The sequence below is a fragment of the Corvus moneduloides genome, chromosome 32 (assembly GCF_009650955.1).
Source record: "Corvus moneduloides isolate bCorMon1 chromosome 32, bCorMon1.pri, whole genome shotgun sequence".
Classification (NCBI taxonomy): domain Eukaryota; kingdom Metazoa; phylum Chordata; class Aves; order Passeriformes; family Corvidae; genus Corvus; species Corvus moneduloides.
This window is the reverse complement of record NC_045507.1, coordinates 31,419-45,844: the sequence shown is the minus strand read 5'-3', so window position 1 is coordinate 45,844 and position 14,426 is coordinate 31,419. Positions and strand designations below refer to the sequence as shown.

At 60.2% G+C, this 14,426-nt stretch overlaps 2 protein-coding genes across 2 annotated transcripts; both read right to left on the bottom strand.

The window, feature by feature from the left end:
• Window positions 1-6,579: 6,579 nt before the first annotated feature.
• On the bottom strand, window positions 6,580-9,855 carry LOC116437110 (N-acetylmuramoyl-L-alanine amidase-like). The gene is given in 8 exon segments (XM_032094682.1): window positions 6,580-6,811; window positions 6,997-7,249; window positions 7,252-7,313; window positions 7,696-7,873; window positions 7,876-7,905; window positions 8,546-9,247; window positions 9,250-9,402; window positions 9,681-9,855. Coding segments are annotated over 8 exon segments (1,482 nt in total). The 5' UTR covers window positions 9,733-9,855; the 3' UTR covers window positions 6,580-6,759.
• Window positions 9,856-10,529: 674 nt separating this feature from the next.
• On the bottom strand, window positions 10,530-14,168 carry LOC116437028 (zinc finger protein 883-like). The gene is made up of 3 exons (XM_032094560.1): window positions 13,552-14,168; window positions 13,051-13,132; window positions 10,530-12,865 (listed from the first exon to the last, which is right to left on the bottom strand). Exons 2-3 carry the CDS (start codon window positions 13,103-13,105, stop codon window positions 11,184-11,186), a joined length of 1,737 nt encoding a protein of 578 aa, XP_031950451.1. The 5' UTR covers window positions 13,106-13,132; window positions 13,552-14,168; the 3' UTR covers window positions 10,530-11,183.
• Between the last annotated feature and the right edge of the window lie 258 nt (window positions 14,169-14,426).

The following is a 14,426-nucleotide window of genomic DNA, read 5'->3' as shown; positions in this document are numbered from 1 at the left end:
TGGAGAGCGTGGGGATGCTAGGGAAGCTGACGGAAGCCTGGGCACCACAGTGGCGCTATGGAACCTGGTGGAACCGAGGGGCCACAGTGACGCTTTGGAACCGTTTGGAAGCATTGAGACCCTGGTGGGAAGCCACGGGATGATTAATCCTGGCAGGAACCTGCTGCAGGTGGGCTCCTTTCTCCCGGCTTCAGCACGTGCTGCTAGGATCCCACTGCGGCACTGGCTTGTCACGGGCCCACAGCCGCCTTTGGGAATGGCTCTGCTCCAGGATGGCATGCTGCAGAGAATGCAGGTAGATTTTGTGCTCCCTCCTGGCATGCAGGTGGACAAGAAAGCCTGATCCAGCCCCCCCTCAGCCCATGTCCGGCTGTGTCATTGGGGCGCGGGAACTTTGGGAGCAGCCCCAGCCCTGCTCCTGGTCCCAGCTGGGCACGCAGCTGCTGGGACACAGGTGTGTCCTGGTGGCCCCCGTGTACTCGTTTGAGAAGGGGAGGACAGAGTGCATCAGTGAGTTTGGTGTGGCTTACATGCGGCAAGGAGAAGGTGCAGCCCAGAAGTGGCTTTCACTTCTAGAACCTTTTGCTATTGCGGGAGCAGCTGGTGGACCTTTTCAACCGAGCTGCAGGAGTGAAAAGTGTGACGGCATGTCTATCTGAGAAGGAAGGTTCAGTGCCGCAGCGTGTTGTGCACAATTTCTATGCTGATAAGAGAAGAGGGTGCTTTTGGAACGTTTTCCTTCCTGACACGTCTGTCTGTGGGAGCTTTAGGTGCTTGGACTCAGGGATCCGGAAAGTGTGCGAGAGTGACTGGGCTGCGAGAATCATGTTGCACAGGGAAGAGGGAAGGTCAGCAAACGTTTCCTGTCCTGGCACATGTCTCAGTCTGAACTGCAGCTGGAGATGCTTCACTTCCGCCAAGGACTGTGCCACCTTGAGAGAAGGATGCGCTCTATGGAGTTGAGAAAGAAAGTGCCTATCACTAGCTTGTTTCCTCTAGTTCCTAGACAGCAAAGGGGCTATGAAAGCCAGCAGTGGCTTTTTGTTCTAGGACTTTTTCTTGACAAGCAGCTGCTGGATGTTTGCAAGGGGGTTCAGGCTATGCAAAAATGAGAGGGTAAGCTGGTACACTGAGCTTGAGAGCAAAAGCATATCTTCAGGGATTTGGATGCATTTCAGAGGGTGTGAGTTCCATGCTGAGCAGCTGATGGCACAGAAAAGGTTCTAAAGAAAGAGGCCCTCCTGGAATTGCCTTTTCTTTTGCAGCCCAGAAAGTGCACAGCCAACAGCGAAACGATTCCTCCTCCTTCCCCGCTGCATGCAGCATCACATTCCTTTATGTCTCCAAGAGGCAGGATGCACAGCGGAGCTCTTCCACCCACTGCTCGCACACGACTGGGGCCGCGCCAGCCAAGCGCTTGGCTTTTTCCTGGGCACTGTCAGCGCTCATGGAAACAAGCACACGATAGCGCTGCCCACTTGCAGAAGAAGGAATCACTGCGAGCCCCGCTCGAAAGCAGCCCAAGGGCAGAGGCAACTTGGAAACTTCCCTGCTCTCAAATCAACAGTGTCAGGACAAAAAGATTTCCCTAATCTTCCCCTTCCAAATGCCGACTCTTCTTTGCACCCACACTCCAAGAGCAAGATGAACTCCTTTGCCCTAAGAAATCTTTTCCCTCATGCAGAGTCCCGCCACCAACTTGAAGCCATCTGGCAAAAGCAGAGCTCACAAAAGGGCCAGCTGAGAAAGCTCTTGCTGCCTACAATTTCAAGTGCAGCCCTCAAACCAGCAGCACACACGCTGCTCTCGGCACTTTCCTTCTCAGCTCTGGGCACCATCCTAAGCCTTCCCTCTCCCAGAGTCAGGATCCAAAGACAACGGCACCAGCGACTGCTCACACACGAGAGGCACCAGGACAAAAGGCTCCCGAGCTTGGCCTTTGCATTCCCGCTGACAGCTCAACAGCTCTAAGCCAGACAAGTGCCTGGTGGGAACAGCCTTTAGAATCACTCCGAGCACCTCATGACAAGGAGCTGCAGCGTGTGGGGAATGAATCTCCAGCAGCCTCCTGCCCCAGCGTGTCCCCCGGGAGCAGCCATTCTCCAGGCCGTGACTGCCACCTGCACACCCAAAGGAGCCCGTGTTCCACACCACGGCTGTGCTTGGGACAGAGACACGAGTGGCCACAGAAGTGGCCACGGCACTGTCCGCACGCTGTCCCTGCTGCTTCTCCCCCAGCCGCTGGCGGGGCACCAACTCCCAGCCACCCACTCCTAAAGCCACGGGCCCACTGGGACACTGCGGGGGCTCGTGGAAGCCAGCGGCCATTGTGACACAGCGGGGCTGCACAGAACCCACGGTGCTTTGTGACCCGTGGCTCCCAGGAGAGCCTTTGTGATGCTGGGGAACTACACAGAACCCTGGCTCCACTGTGACACCAGCACAGAAGCTCAGGGAGCCCTGGAGACCGTGGGGACGCTAGGGAAGCTGACGGAAGCCTGGGCACCACAGTGACGCTATGGAACCTGGTGGAACCGAGGGGCCACAGTGACACTGTGGAACATTTTGGAAGCATTGAGACCATGGTGGGAAGCCACGGGATGATTAATCCTGGCAGGAACCTGCTGCAGGTGGGCTCCTCTCTCCCGGCTTCCACAGGTGCTGCTAGGATCCCACTGTGGCACTGGCTTGTCACGGGCTCACGGCTTCCTTTGGGAATGGCTCTGCTCCAGGATGGCATGCTGCAGAGAATGCAGGTAGATTTTGTGCTCACTCCTGGCATGCAGGTGGACAAGAAAGCCTGATCCAGCCCCCCCTCAGCCCATGTCCAGCTGTGTCATTGGGGCACGGGAACTTTGGGAGCAGCCCCAGCCCTGCTCCTGCTCCCGGCTGGGCACGCAGCTGCTGGGGCACAGGTGTGTCCTGGTGGCCCCCGTGTACTCGTTTGAGAAGGGGAGGACAGAGTGCATCAGTGAGTTTGGTGTGGCTTACATGCGGCAAGGAGAAGGTGCAGCCCAGAAGTGGCTTTCACTTCTAGAACCTTTTGCTATTGCGGGAGCAGCTGGTGGACCTTTTCAACCGAGCTGCAAGAGTGAGAAGTGTGATGGCATGTCTATCTGAGAAGGAAGGTTCAGTGCTGCAGCGTGTTGTGTGCAATTCAAATGCTGATAAGAGAAGGGGTACTTTAAAAACGCCCTATGTTTAGACGTGTGCTTCTGGGTGAGCTACACTTTTGGATTCTGCAATACTGAAGCTGTAGTTAAGTGCTTATCTCCACATTTCGTGATGGAGTCTAACAGGTGAGACCTCCTTTCTGAATCAGCACGTGTGAAGGCGGTGCCAGGTCTGGGGGATTCTGTTCAAGTCTCAGCTGGCATTATGGACACCATGTGAGAATGTCTTTATACATCTTCCTGGTTATTGGCCAGCCTCTGCTTTGTGCTGCAAAAACAGGGCCTCCTGTCCAGTATGACTTAATTTACAGTGCAACCATTCACCTAATCGGTACCAATGCTGTGAGTCCTCTAATTCATCAATTTTTATTTTCTTGACTTTTGTTGGCTGATCTACCTTGTTACTGCAATAAGTTTGTAAGGGTTGGTCATTTGCCTGGGCTTGAACCCAGCCTATCTGGATGTGTCAGGACTGAGCCTGTAGTAACAACCATTTCCAATCTTCCTTCTCCTGCCAATCTAATGCTTCCCATTGACACAAGCACTGTGTGGCACCCGCCCATACGGCATATGAATCAACATATACCATTCTCACATTTTCTTTTACTGCCAGTGATACAGCATTTGATTCTCCTACCTATGCACTTCCCAATCCTTCGTCTATCACTTCCATTCCTGTTTCAGTATCTAAAGCCACTGCTCTGTATTTCCATTTACTGTTAATGCGTTTGGCTGAGGCGCCAGTAAAACTGCCACCTTTTACTTTGGAATTTGAGGTGAAGGCAGGGGCTGCCAGTATAGGGCTAGGTTTGTATGGTTGTTGCAGAGCTAACATGTCTGGAGTTAGAGTTATCTGCAGTTTTGTAGGCTTTGTTGGCCCCTCAGAAACATCCATTTGGTCTGATATCTCTGAAAGGCACGCATGCCACTTGTGAGCTGTGGCTCTCTGAGCTATGCCCTCAGGGGGAGCCGAGCCTTTCTTAACACTGGTTAACAAATTGAAAGGTCCTTGGATTTTCACAGGCTGCTGCTGCTGATGATGAATTTTTTCTCCTTGTTTGAGGGCTCTGGTCAGAGATAATAATCCCTTTTCCCAATCAGTGTACCTCTTTTTAGTGTTTCTTAGTGCTGTGGAGCTGAACCCCAGGGGCACTTTCCTTCTCAGCTCTAGGCACCATCCTAAGCCTTCCCTCTCCCAGAGTCAGGATCCAAAGACAACGGCACCAGCGACTGCTCACACACTAAAGGCACCAGGACAAAAGGCTCCCGAGCTTGGCCTTTGCATTCCCGCTGACAGCTCAACAGCTCTAAGCCAGACAAGTGCCTGGTGGGAACAGCCTTTAGAATCACTCCGAGCATCTCATGACAAGGAGCTGCAGCGTGTGGGGAATGAATCTCCAGCAGCCTCCTGCCCCAGCGTGTCCCCCGGGAGCAGCCATTCTCCAGGCCGTGACTGCCACCTGCACACCCAAAGGAGCCCGTGTTCCACACCACGGCTGTGCCTGGGACAGAGACACGAGTGGCCACAGAAGTGGCCACGGCACCGTCCACACGCTGTCCCTGCTGCTTCTCCCCCAGCCGCTGGCGGGGCACCAACTCCCAGCCACCCACTCCTAAAGCCACGGGCCCACTGGGACACTGCGGGGGCTCATGGAAGCCAGCGGCCATTGTGACACAGCGGGGCTGCACTGAACCCACGGTGCTTTGTGACCCGTGGCTCCCAGGAGAGCCTTTGTGATGCTGGGGACCTACACGGAACCCTGGCTCCACTGTGACACCAGCACAGAAGCTCAGGGAGCCCTGGAGACCGTGGTGACGCCATGGAAGCTGATGGAACCCTGGCTCCACTGTGACACCACAGAAACTCGGGGAGCCCTGCAGACCGTGGGGATGCTAGGGAAGCTGACGGAAGCCTGGGCACCACAGTGACGCTATGGAACCTGGTGGAACCGAGGGGCCACAGTGACACTGTGCGGCCTTTTGGAAGCATTGAGACCCTGGTGGGAAGCCACAGGATGATTAATCCTGGCAGGAACCTGCTGCAGCTGGGCTCCTCTCTCCCGGCTTTCACAGGTGCTGCTAGGATCCCACTGTGGCACTGGCTTGTCGCGGGCTCACGGCTTCCTTTGGGAATGGCTCTGCTCCAGGATGGCATGCTGCAGAGAATGCAGGTAGATTTTGTGCTCACTCCTGGCATGCAGGTGGACAAGAAAGCCTGATCCAGCCCCCCCTCAGCCCGTGTCCAGCTGTGTCCTTGGGGCGAGGCAACTTTGGGAGCAGCCCCAGCCCTGCTCCTGCTCCCGGCTGGGCACGCAGCTGCTGGGACACAGGTGTGTCCTGATGGCCCCGCCGACCCCCTCACTGGTGGACAAGATTTGGGGCACTTTGAAGCCATGTTAGGGGTGAATTCGGCCGGTCAGAGAGGGAAGGGGACAATTTGAGAGGGTTTCTGGGGTGTCCCTCTTCTGCCCCCATCCGCAAATCTCCCCCTTCTATTGTTATTCCGTTCCCCACCCCTTCTGGTCCCTCCTGTGCCCCCAAAAGCCCCCGCAGAGGGGGAGGGACCCTCAGTGTCCACAGTCCCGGGTTTATGGGAAGGACAGGCAGCTGCCTGGGACTGCGGTGGGGACTGTCCGTGAGCAGTGCTTGGCTTTGTGGCACTGGGGCTGGGCACTGCGACTGGACACAGGGTATGGCACAGGGCACAGGACACAGGGCACAGAACATGGCACAGGAGACAGGAACATGGAACATGGCACAGGGCATGACACAGGACACGGAACACAGCGTGCCTGCCCCAGTGCCCAGCACAGAGCGTGACCCGAGGGTCTCTGTGCCTCACATGCCACCTGCCACCCCCCACTGGCACCTCTGTGTCCCCACCGGGATCCCTCCTGCCCACAGGGTACAGGTTGGTGGCCTTGTACATGGGGCTCCTGGTGCAGGTCCTGCTCTGCCACGAGCCCTGGGGACACTGCGGGGTCAGGTGGTGCCACCCTGGCACTCCAGGGGACATTCCCAGTGTCCCCACTCACCTCGTCACTGCCCAGTGGTATCAGGTGTCCGTCCACCAGTGAGAACTGGGACACGTCCCACACGATGGCATCGGGGGGCACTGGAGCCAGCAGCAGCAGGTACGTCCTCATGGGGGTCACTGAGGGGACAGAACAGGGTCACCCCTGCAAGGGACTGAGGGGTGGTGGTGGCTCCTGGAGTCCCCCCTGAAATGATGGGTGGGGGTCCCGCGGTGCTGCGTGTGGCAATTTGGGGGCTGGGTGCTCATTTACGAGGGTTTGGGGTCTCCAGGGTGGCCCCCAGTCCCTCCTGATGTCCCCTCCCAGCACCTCAAAGCCACCTCGAGCCCGTGCCTCAGTTTGCCCCTTGCTCTGCAGGGACCACTTGAAGCTCATGTTCTGGAATTGGGTTTATTTTGGGGGGGGTTGGGGCTACTGGGATGGGCTGCTGGGCCAGTGGGGTGGGCCAGGATGTGGCCAGGCTGATGGTCATCTGGGCTGGGAGCTTGCCAGGCTGGGGGGCTGCAGGGCCAGGGGCCATCCAGAGCAGAGTCCAGCTGGGATCCATGGGTTTAGTGTCCATCCAGACCAGGGTCCAGCTGGGATCCATCAGACCAACATCTGCTGGACCAGTGTCCATCCACACTGGGCTGGTGTCCATCTCGACCAGTGTCCAACCTCTCCCGCCCCTGTCCTGCCCAGCCCAGCCCAGCCAGTGCCACTCCTCACTGCAGAGTGGACAAGACCCATGGTCAGTCCCAAGATGACCCCAAACCCCGTCCCACCCACCCCACTGGTCACCCACCCCAAGCCCCAGGGCCACCGGTGTCCCCTGGAAGCCGGGGCAGCTCTGGATCTCCTGGAAGAGGGCGTTGCCGGGGCAGTCAGTGTGGCTGAGCTGGTGGTGGCCACGCAGGGTGAAGTCCGGCTGGACATGGCCAGAGTGGACGGTGCAGGGCAGGAGCTGGTCCCACACCAGGGCCAGGGTGTCGGGGTCCAGCAGGGTGGCCATGAAGTTGTCAACAATGCCAACGCTGAAGCCTCGGGTGTTGTAGCCTTGGCGTGGGTACCCACCCAGTGCCGCCCCTGGCCCTCATACAGGTACCCGTCCGAGCCCACCACGAAACTGCGAGGACATGACGGGGACAGTGAGGGGACAGTGGGGGGACAGTGAGGGGACAGTGGGTGACAGTGGGGAACAGTGGTGGGGACAGTGGTGGGGACAGTGAGGGACAGTGGTGGGGACTGGGAAGGGACAGTGAGGAGACAGTGGGGGGACAGTGAGGAGACAGTGAGGGACAGTGAGGGGGACAGTGGAGGGACAGTGATGAGGAATGCAGGGGGACAGTGATGGGGACCACGGAGGGTGACGGAGACCCATGGGGGTGACAGGGACTGTGAGGGGTGACAATGGGGGTGGCAGTGCCCACAGGGGGACAATAACCCGCCCCACAGGGGGGTGCCAGGGCCCGTGGGAGGTGACAGGAACCAGAGGGGGTGACAGTGACCTGTAGCCGATGTCGTCCCAGCTGCGGGTGTCCTGGTGGAAGCGCTGCATGTCCCTCATGGCGCTGGCACAGGCACCGAAGGACCGGCAGGGCCGCGCCGGCTCCAGGGTGTGATGCAGGAACACCGAGCCCAGCGGGGGCCGCAGCAGGGACGGGGTGCCCCGGTAGGGACGGCCCCCCACAGGCAGCGGGGCACGATGGCCGGGCACTCTGCCAGGACAATGGGATGGAGCTGTCCCCCGAGACCTTGGGGACATGGGGGGACAAGGAACTCCTTGGGGACACAGCAGAGGCCTTGTGGGGACAAGAAGCTCCTTGGGGACATGGTAAGAGTCCATGTGGGGACAAGGGGCTGGACAGGTCCTTGGGGACACGGCAGTGTCCATGTGGGGACGGTGGCATTTGTCCAGCTGAAGGACCCTCCTGGGACTCATCGAGGGGACAGGGAGTGGCTGCTCAGGGGGTCCCTTGGCTGGGACATGGACGTGGCCGGTGTCCAGCAGACACAGTGGTGGCCATCCAGAGGACACGGAGGTGGCTGGTGTCCAGCAGACACAGTGGTGGCCATCCAGAGGACATGGAGGTGGCTGGTGTCCAGCAGACACAGTGGTGGCCATCCAGGAGACACAGTACTGGCCACCCAAGGGACGTGGTGGTGGCCCCTTCCACACCCTCTCCCCACCTTTGTGGGGTGATAACCCCCATTTCTGCAGTGACAACTGCCATTTGGGAGGTGACAACCCCCTTTCGGGGTGACAACCCGATTCAGGGGGTGACACCCCTGTCTGGGAGGTGACAACCCCGTTTAGGGGGTGCCACCCCCACTCACGAGGTGCCACCCCGCCCGTACCCACGTAGCACTTGCTGAACTCCCGCGCCACCCAACGAGCCACGGCCGCCACCTCCTGTGTCCCCACGTCCCTCAGCAGCTCCGGGATGGGCGACAGCGTCCTCAGCAGCCCCAAAACCGCTGCCACCTCCTTCTCCAGACGTTCCCGTCCCACCAACGCCCCAAAATCCCGGCGCCGGTTACTGCTGGGGGGTCTCCCCGCTTCCGAGCCATTCCCGGTCCTGTAGTAGCCCCAGAGCTGTTCGGACACCAGGAGGGGTCCCCGGGCCAGCCGCACCCCCAGGACCACCCCATCCAGGGCCCCGATGGCCACAGGGTTGGGGACAGGGGATGGGGGACCCCTCAAGGTGTGATTTTGGGGGTTCTCCACATTGTCCCAGCAGCCGTCGGGTCCCAGCGCTGTGGCGTTGTTGTCACCCCCCCGCGCCAGAAGGAAGGATGTCCCCAAAGCCTCGGCGATGGTGACAGCCAAGAGGGGGTCGGCGGGTGGGTCCAGGGTGGGGAGGGGTCGCTCAAACCCCCCGGATCTCAGCCCCACCTCGATGCCGGCCAGGAGGGGACTGAGGGCCACCACGGAGCCGTCAGGGGCCAGCACCGCCCCAAGCTCCGGTGTCACCGGGTTGTGCCAGAGGAGCTCGGTCAGGAGCTGCCAATGGCCTGGGGTGACAACTGGGGGGTGTTCAGGGGTCTCGAAGGGCTCATCAGCACTGCCCGGCAGCCCAGGGTGCTGCAGACCCCCAGTCCCCTCCCCAAGGCCACAGCGGTGCCGGGGGAGCTGCCCCAGGCCAGGGACTCGAGAGCATCCAGGATGTCAAGCTGTGAGTCCTTGTGGCGTGGGGGGACAGCTGGGGACACACCTGGGGGGACAGCGGCTGGGGGGTGAGGGGAGTTAAGGGGTCAGAGGGGGTTGAAGGGGTGATGCACCCAAAAATGTGCCAAAAGCAAGGGGAGGGCACCTAAAACAGCGGGAAAGGATCCAAAATAGGGGAAAGGACCCCAAGGAGAGGGAAAGGATCCAAAATAAGGGAAAAGGACCCAAAAGAGAGGGAAAGGACCCAAAAGAGGGGGAAAGGACCCCAATCAGAGGGAAAGGACCCAAAAGAGGTCCTGGCATCCTGCCATGGTGTGTCCCTACCTGTGCTGGGGTGGGCACAGACACTCAGCACCAGAAGCAGCCACAAGAACATCCTGCAGGACACGGGGACACCCTGAGGGACACAGAAATGTCCTGCGGGACACGGGGACACCTTGAGGGACGTGGGGACCTCCTGCAGGATACGGTCCCCGGACCTCGGAGACTTTGGCCCCGCAGAGGGAAAGGGACAAGGACGTAGGGGGAGGGGCAGGGACACACGGAAGGGGATGGGGACACACGGAAGGGGACAGGGACACACGGAAGGGGATGGGGACACATGGAAGGGGATGGGGACACACAGAAGGGGATGGGAACACATGGAAGGGGACAGGGACAGCGACACATGGAGGGGAAGGGACACGAAGCCACCAGGACACACATCGGGGGACAATGTCACCACACCTGTGGGGATGCTGCCACCAGGATGTGTCCGGTGACACCCAGCATGGGGCCACGTGACCCCGCGGCTGACACTGACCCTTGCCCTGTCCCCAGGCTGAAGTCCCCTGGGCGCACTCGCCCTGGGCACCTCTGCGCTGGCCCTGCCACCGTGGTGGCTCTGGGACACCCTGGTGGCTGTCACCCGCTTCTGGGCCACTTGTCACCAGCTGAACAAGTGCCCCCGTCACCCACCCTGCTGGGTGGTGATATTCAGCTGGGACACCGCGGTGGTGACATTGGGGACATGGTGGCAGGAACCGCACTGGGCAGCGCTTCGCCGTGGCCGAGACGATGGCGGTGGCACCGTGGTGGCACTGGCGCTGTCCCAGTTTGTGTCCCCATCCATTTCCATGTCCCCCCACGGCTGTGTCCCCCCATGTCCCAGCCCATGGACATGTCCCCCATGTCTTAGTTCAACATCTTTATTTTTACCCCAATTTCAGGTGTTTCGAATGGATGAACAGAAAACAAAAGAAAATCAAGGCCAAACCAAAAGCATTTCCCTGTCTGTGCCAGCTGAGCATCCACGTGCTTCGGTGGGTGGGAAGAACCCTTTTTGGAAGGGTTTCCACGCCATTGTCTCCAAAATCATGGGGTTTGCCCCAGTTAATCCCCATATGGCTGTGGAAGATGCCCGTGGGCCAGAGAGAATGAAAACGATGGATTTAGGTTGGATCACCAGCACCACGGATCTCTGGGGCTCTGCCCAACGGGGGTCACTGGGGATCATCCAACACGGACCCTCCTGCAGGGGATGGGGTTGGAGCAGCACACAAAGCTCTTCCTGCACTCGGGGCACTCGCAGGGCTGCCCTTAGCGGTGCCTCCGTTGGTGTCGGCTCAAGTGAGAGCTCCTGGAGAAGCTCTTCCCACACTCCCCACACTCATAGGGCCTCTCCCCGGTGTGGATCCTCTGGTGCTGGATCAGGTCGGATCTCTCCCAGAAGCTCTTCCCACACTCCCCACACTCGTGGGGCCTCTCCCCAGTGTGGATGTGCCGGTGGGTGATGAGGTAGGACTTTTGCTTGAAGTCCTTCCCGCAGTCGGGGCAGCAGAAGGGCCTCTAATCCTTGTGAATGCGCTGGTGTCTGAGGAGATGGGAGCTGGTCTGAAACCTCTTCCCGCACTTGGGACACACGTGGGGCCTCTCCCTGGTGTGGATGCACCGGTGGGTGACAAGGGTGGATCTGTGCTTGAAGCCCTTCTTGCAGTCAGGGCAGCGGAAGGGCCTCTCCTCCGTGTGAATGCGCTGGTGCAGGAGGAGATAGGTGCTGGTCTGAAACCTCTTCCCACACTCGGAACACTCATAGGGCCTCTCCCCGCTGTGCATCCGCTGGTGCTCGAGGAGACTGGAGCTCCTTGGAAACCTCTTCCCACACTCGGGACACTCGTAGGGCCTCTCCCCGCTGTGAATCCTCTGGTGGCCGATCAGGCTGGAGCTCTGGCTGAAGCTCTTCCCACACTCCCCACACTTGTAAGGCCTCTCCCCTGTGTGGATCCTCTGGTGGACAATCAGGCTGGAGCCCTGGATGAAGCTCTTCCCACACTCGGGACACTCATAGGGCCTCTCCCCGGTGTGGAGGCGCTGGTGGGTGACGAGGGTGGAGTTGCGTTTGAAGCCCTTCCCGCAGTCGGGGCAGCGGAAGGGCCTCTCCTCTCTGTGAATCCGCTGGTGCACGAGGAGACTGGAGCTGCACTGAAACCTCTTCCCACACTCGGGACACTCATAGGGCCGTTCCCCAGTGTGCGTCCGCTGGTGGAAGCGGAGATGGGAGCTGGTGTGAAACCTCTTCCTGCACTTCTCACACTCATAGGGCTTCTCCCCGGTGTGGATCCTCTGGTGCTGGATCAGGCGGGATCTCTCCCTGAAGCACTTCCCACACTCGGGACACTCGTGGGGCCTCTTCCCGGTATGGATGTACTGGTGGACAACAAGGGTAGACTTCTGCTTGAAGCCCTTCCCGCAGTCGGGACACTCATAGGGCCTCTCCTCCGTGTGACTCCGCTGATGCACGACGAGAGTGGAGCGGCTTGGAAACCTCTTCCCACACTCGGGACACTCATAGGGCCTCTCCCCGGTGTGCGTCCGCTGGTGCACGACGAGATCGGATTTGGTCTGATACCTCTTCCCACACTCCCCACACTCGTAGGGCCTCTCCCCCGTGTGGCTCCTCTGGTGCCGGCTCAGGTTGGAGCAGATGTTAAATCTCTTCCCACATTCCCCACACTCATAGGGCTTCTCCCCGGTGTGGATTCTCTGGTGGACAGTCAGGTCGGAGCTACGCCTGAAGCTCTTCCCACACTCCCCACACTCGTAAGGACGTTCTCCTGTGTGGATCCTCTGGTGGTCAATCAGGTAAGAGCCGTCTCTGAAGTTCTTCCCACACTCCACACACTCGTAGGGCCGTTCCCCCGTGTGGATTCTCCAGTGGCGGATCAGACTGGAGCTTTGGCTGAAGCTTTTCTCACATTTTGAGCACTTGTGGGGCTTCTCCCCAGCGTGGGGCTGCTCATGGACCCCCAGCTCCGAGCTCTGTCCAGATCTCCGGCCGCCTTCCCGGCCCAGCGAGGGTCCTTCCTCCTCAGAGCTCCTTGGGCTGCGTTTGCAGCCCCTCCTCGTGCGGGATCTCCGGGGCTTTTCCTCCCCGTTGCATTCCTGTGCCGTGGAGCCGCTCAAAACGGCCTCTCCCACCAGCTTCTGCCGTGGGCATTTGTCCTCCCTGGGCTCCGTGCTCAGCTCCTTGTCTGGGGGAGGAAGGACAAGCAGAGGATGGCATTTGCCTCCATGCCACAGGGAAGGGCAAGGAGATCCCCCCAGTCCGTCCCCGGCACAACGGCGTCGGCAGCAGGGCTGTCCTGCAGCCGGGGGCGATGCTGGGCTGGGAGATGGAGCAGGACAGAGGGGAAAGGGCCACTGACTTCCTCCTCACCTGCCTGCGGCTCCCGGGGCATCCTCCTCTTCCTCGCGGCCTTCTCCTCCTCCATCCAGCCGCGCCTTGGCGATGGCAAATCCTGCTCGGGGGGAAAACGAGGCCTGAGCGCCTTGGGTTTGGTGCTGCTGCTGCCCAAGCCCAGCTCGAGAAGTCCCCGCCCCGTTCAGCGTCGGGGGACCCGGAGCCCGCTCATCTCCAGCCTCCCCCACCCCTCCAGGCTGCCGGGGGTCCCGCGGCTCCGGGATCGCCCCTTCGGCTCTCCCCACTCCGGGGCTCCCGCCTTCCACCCCCCGCCTCTCCCGGGAATCCCCAAAACCGATATCGCCCCCTCCGGGACCGGGCAATCGCCACTTGGGACACCCCAAGAGCCCACCCAAGGCGCATTTCCGGCTCAGCTTTGGGGTCCTGCAAGCTCCAAACATCGCCTGCCCAAAAAAAAAAAACAACCCTCCCGGAGAGCCCCGATGGATTTGGGGCGAGCTCCCCCTCCCCGCTCACCTCGGGATGCGGGGGGGGCGATGCTGCCGGAGCCGGAGGAGCTGCGGCCTCAGCGGCCGGGCGGGGGAACCGCGTGCTTCTGCTGCTGCTCCTCCTCTTCCTCCTCTTCCTCCTCTTCCTCCTCCTCCTTTTCCTGCTCCACTTCTTCCTTTTCCTCCTCCTCCTCCTCCTCCGTCCTCTTCCTCCCGCGGCTCCTCCGCTCCTGCCCCGGCCCGGGCAGGTTCCGACACCTCAAAGCAGCCGCGCGGTGCCCGGAGGGGTTCCCAAAGCGGCCCCGCCCCGCGCGGCACTGGGCGCGATACTGGGAGCACTGCGAGCGATACTGGGAGCACCGGGAAGGAACTGGGAGCACGATCCCTCCCAGTACAGCTCTTACTGGGAGCACTGGGAGCGATACTGGGAGCACCGGGAAGGAACTGGGAGCACGATCCTTCCCAGCACGGCTCCTACTGGGAGCACTGGGAGGGAACTGGGAGGAATCGGGGACCCGAGGCGGCTGCAGCCGGCGCTGGGCGTGGCCACGGCGGGGGCGGGGTTATGCAAATAACCGGGCGAACGCGGCGCGGTGATTGGTTGGCGCCGGTGGGCGGGGTTATGCAAATAACATGGCGGTATTGGTGGTTGTTATTTGGGGGAGTGTGGGCGGGGTTATGCAAATAACAAGGCGGTGTTAAGCTGTACTTGTTAGGGTGTGGGCGGGGTTATGCAAATAACAAGGCGGTGTTAACCTGTGCTTGCTGTGGGGTGTGGGCGGGGTTATGCAAATAACAAGGCGGTATTTGTGGTTATTGTGGGGTGTGGGCGGGGTTATGCAAATAACAAGGCGGTATTTGTGGTTGTAGTTGGGAGTGTGGGCGGGGTTATGCAAATAACAG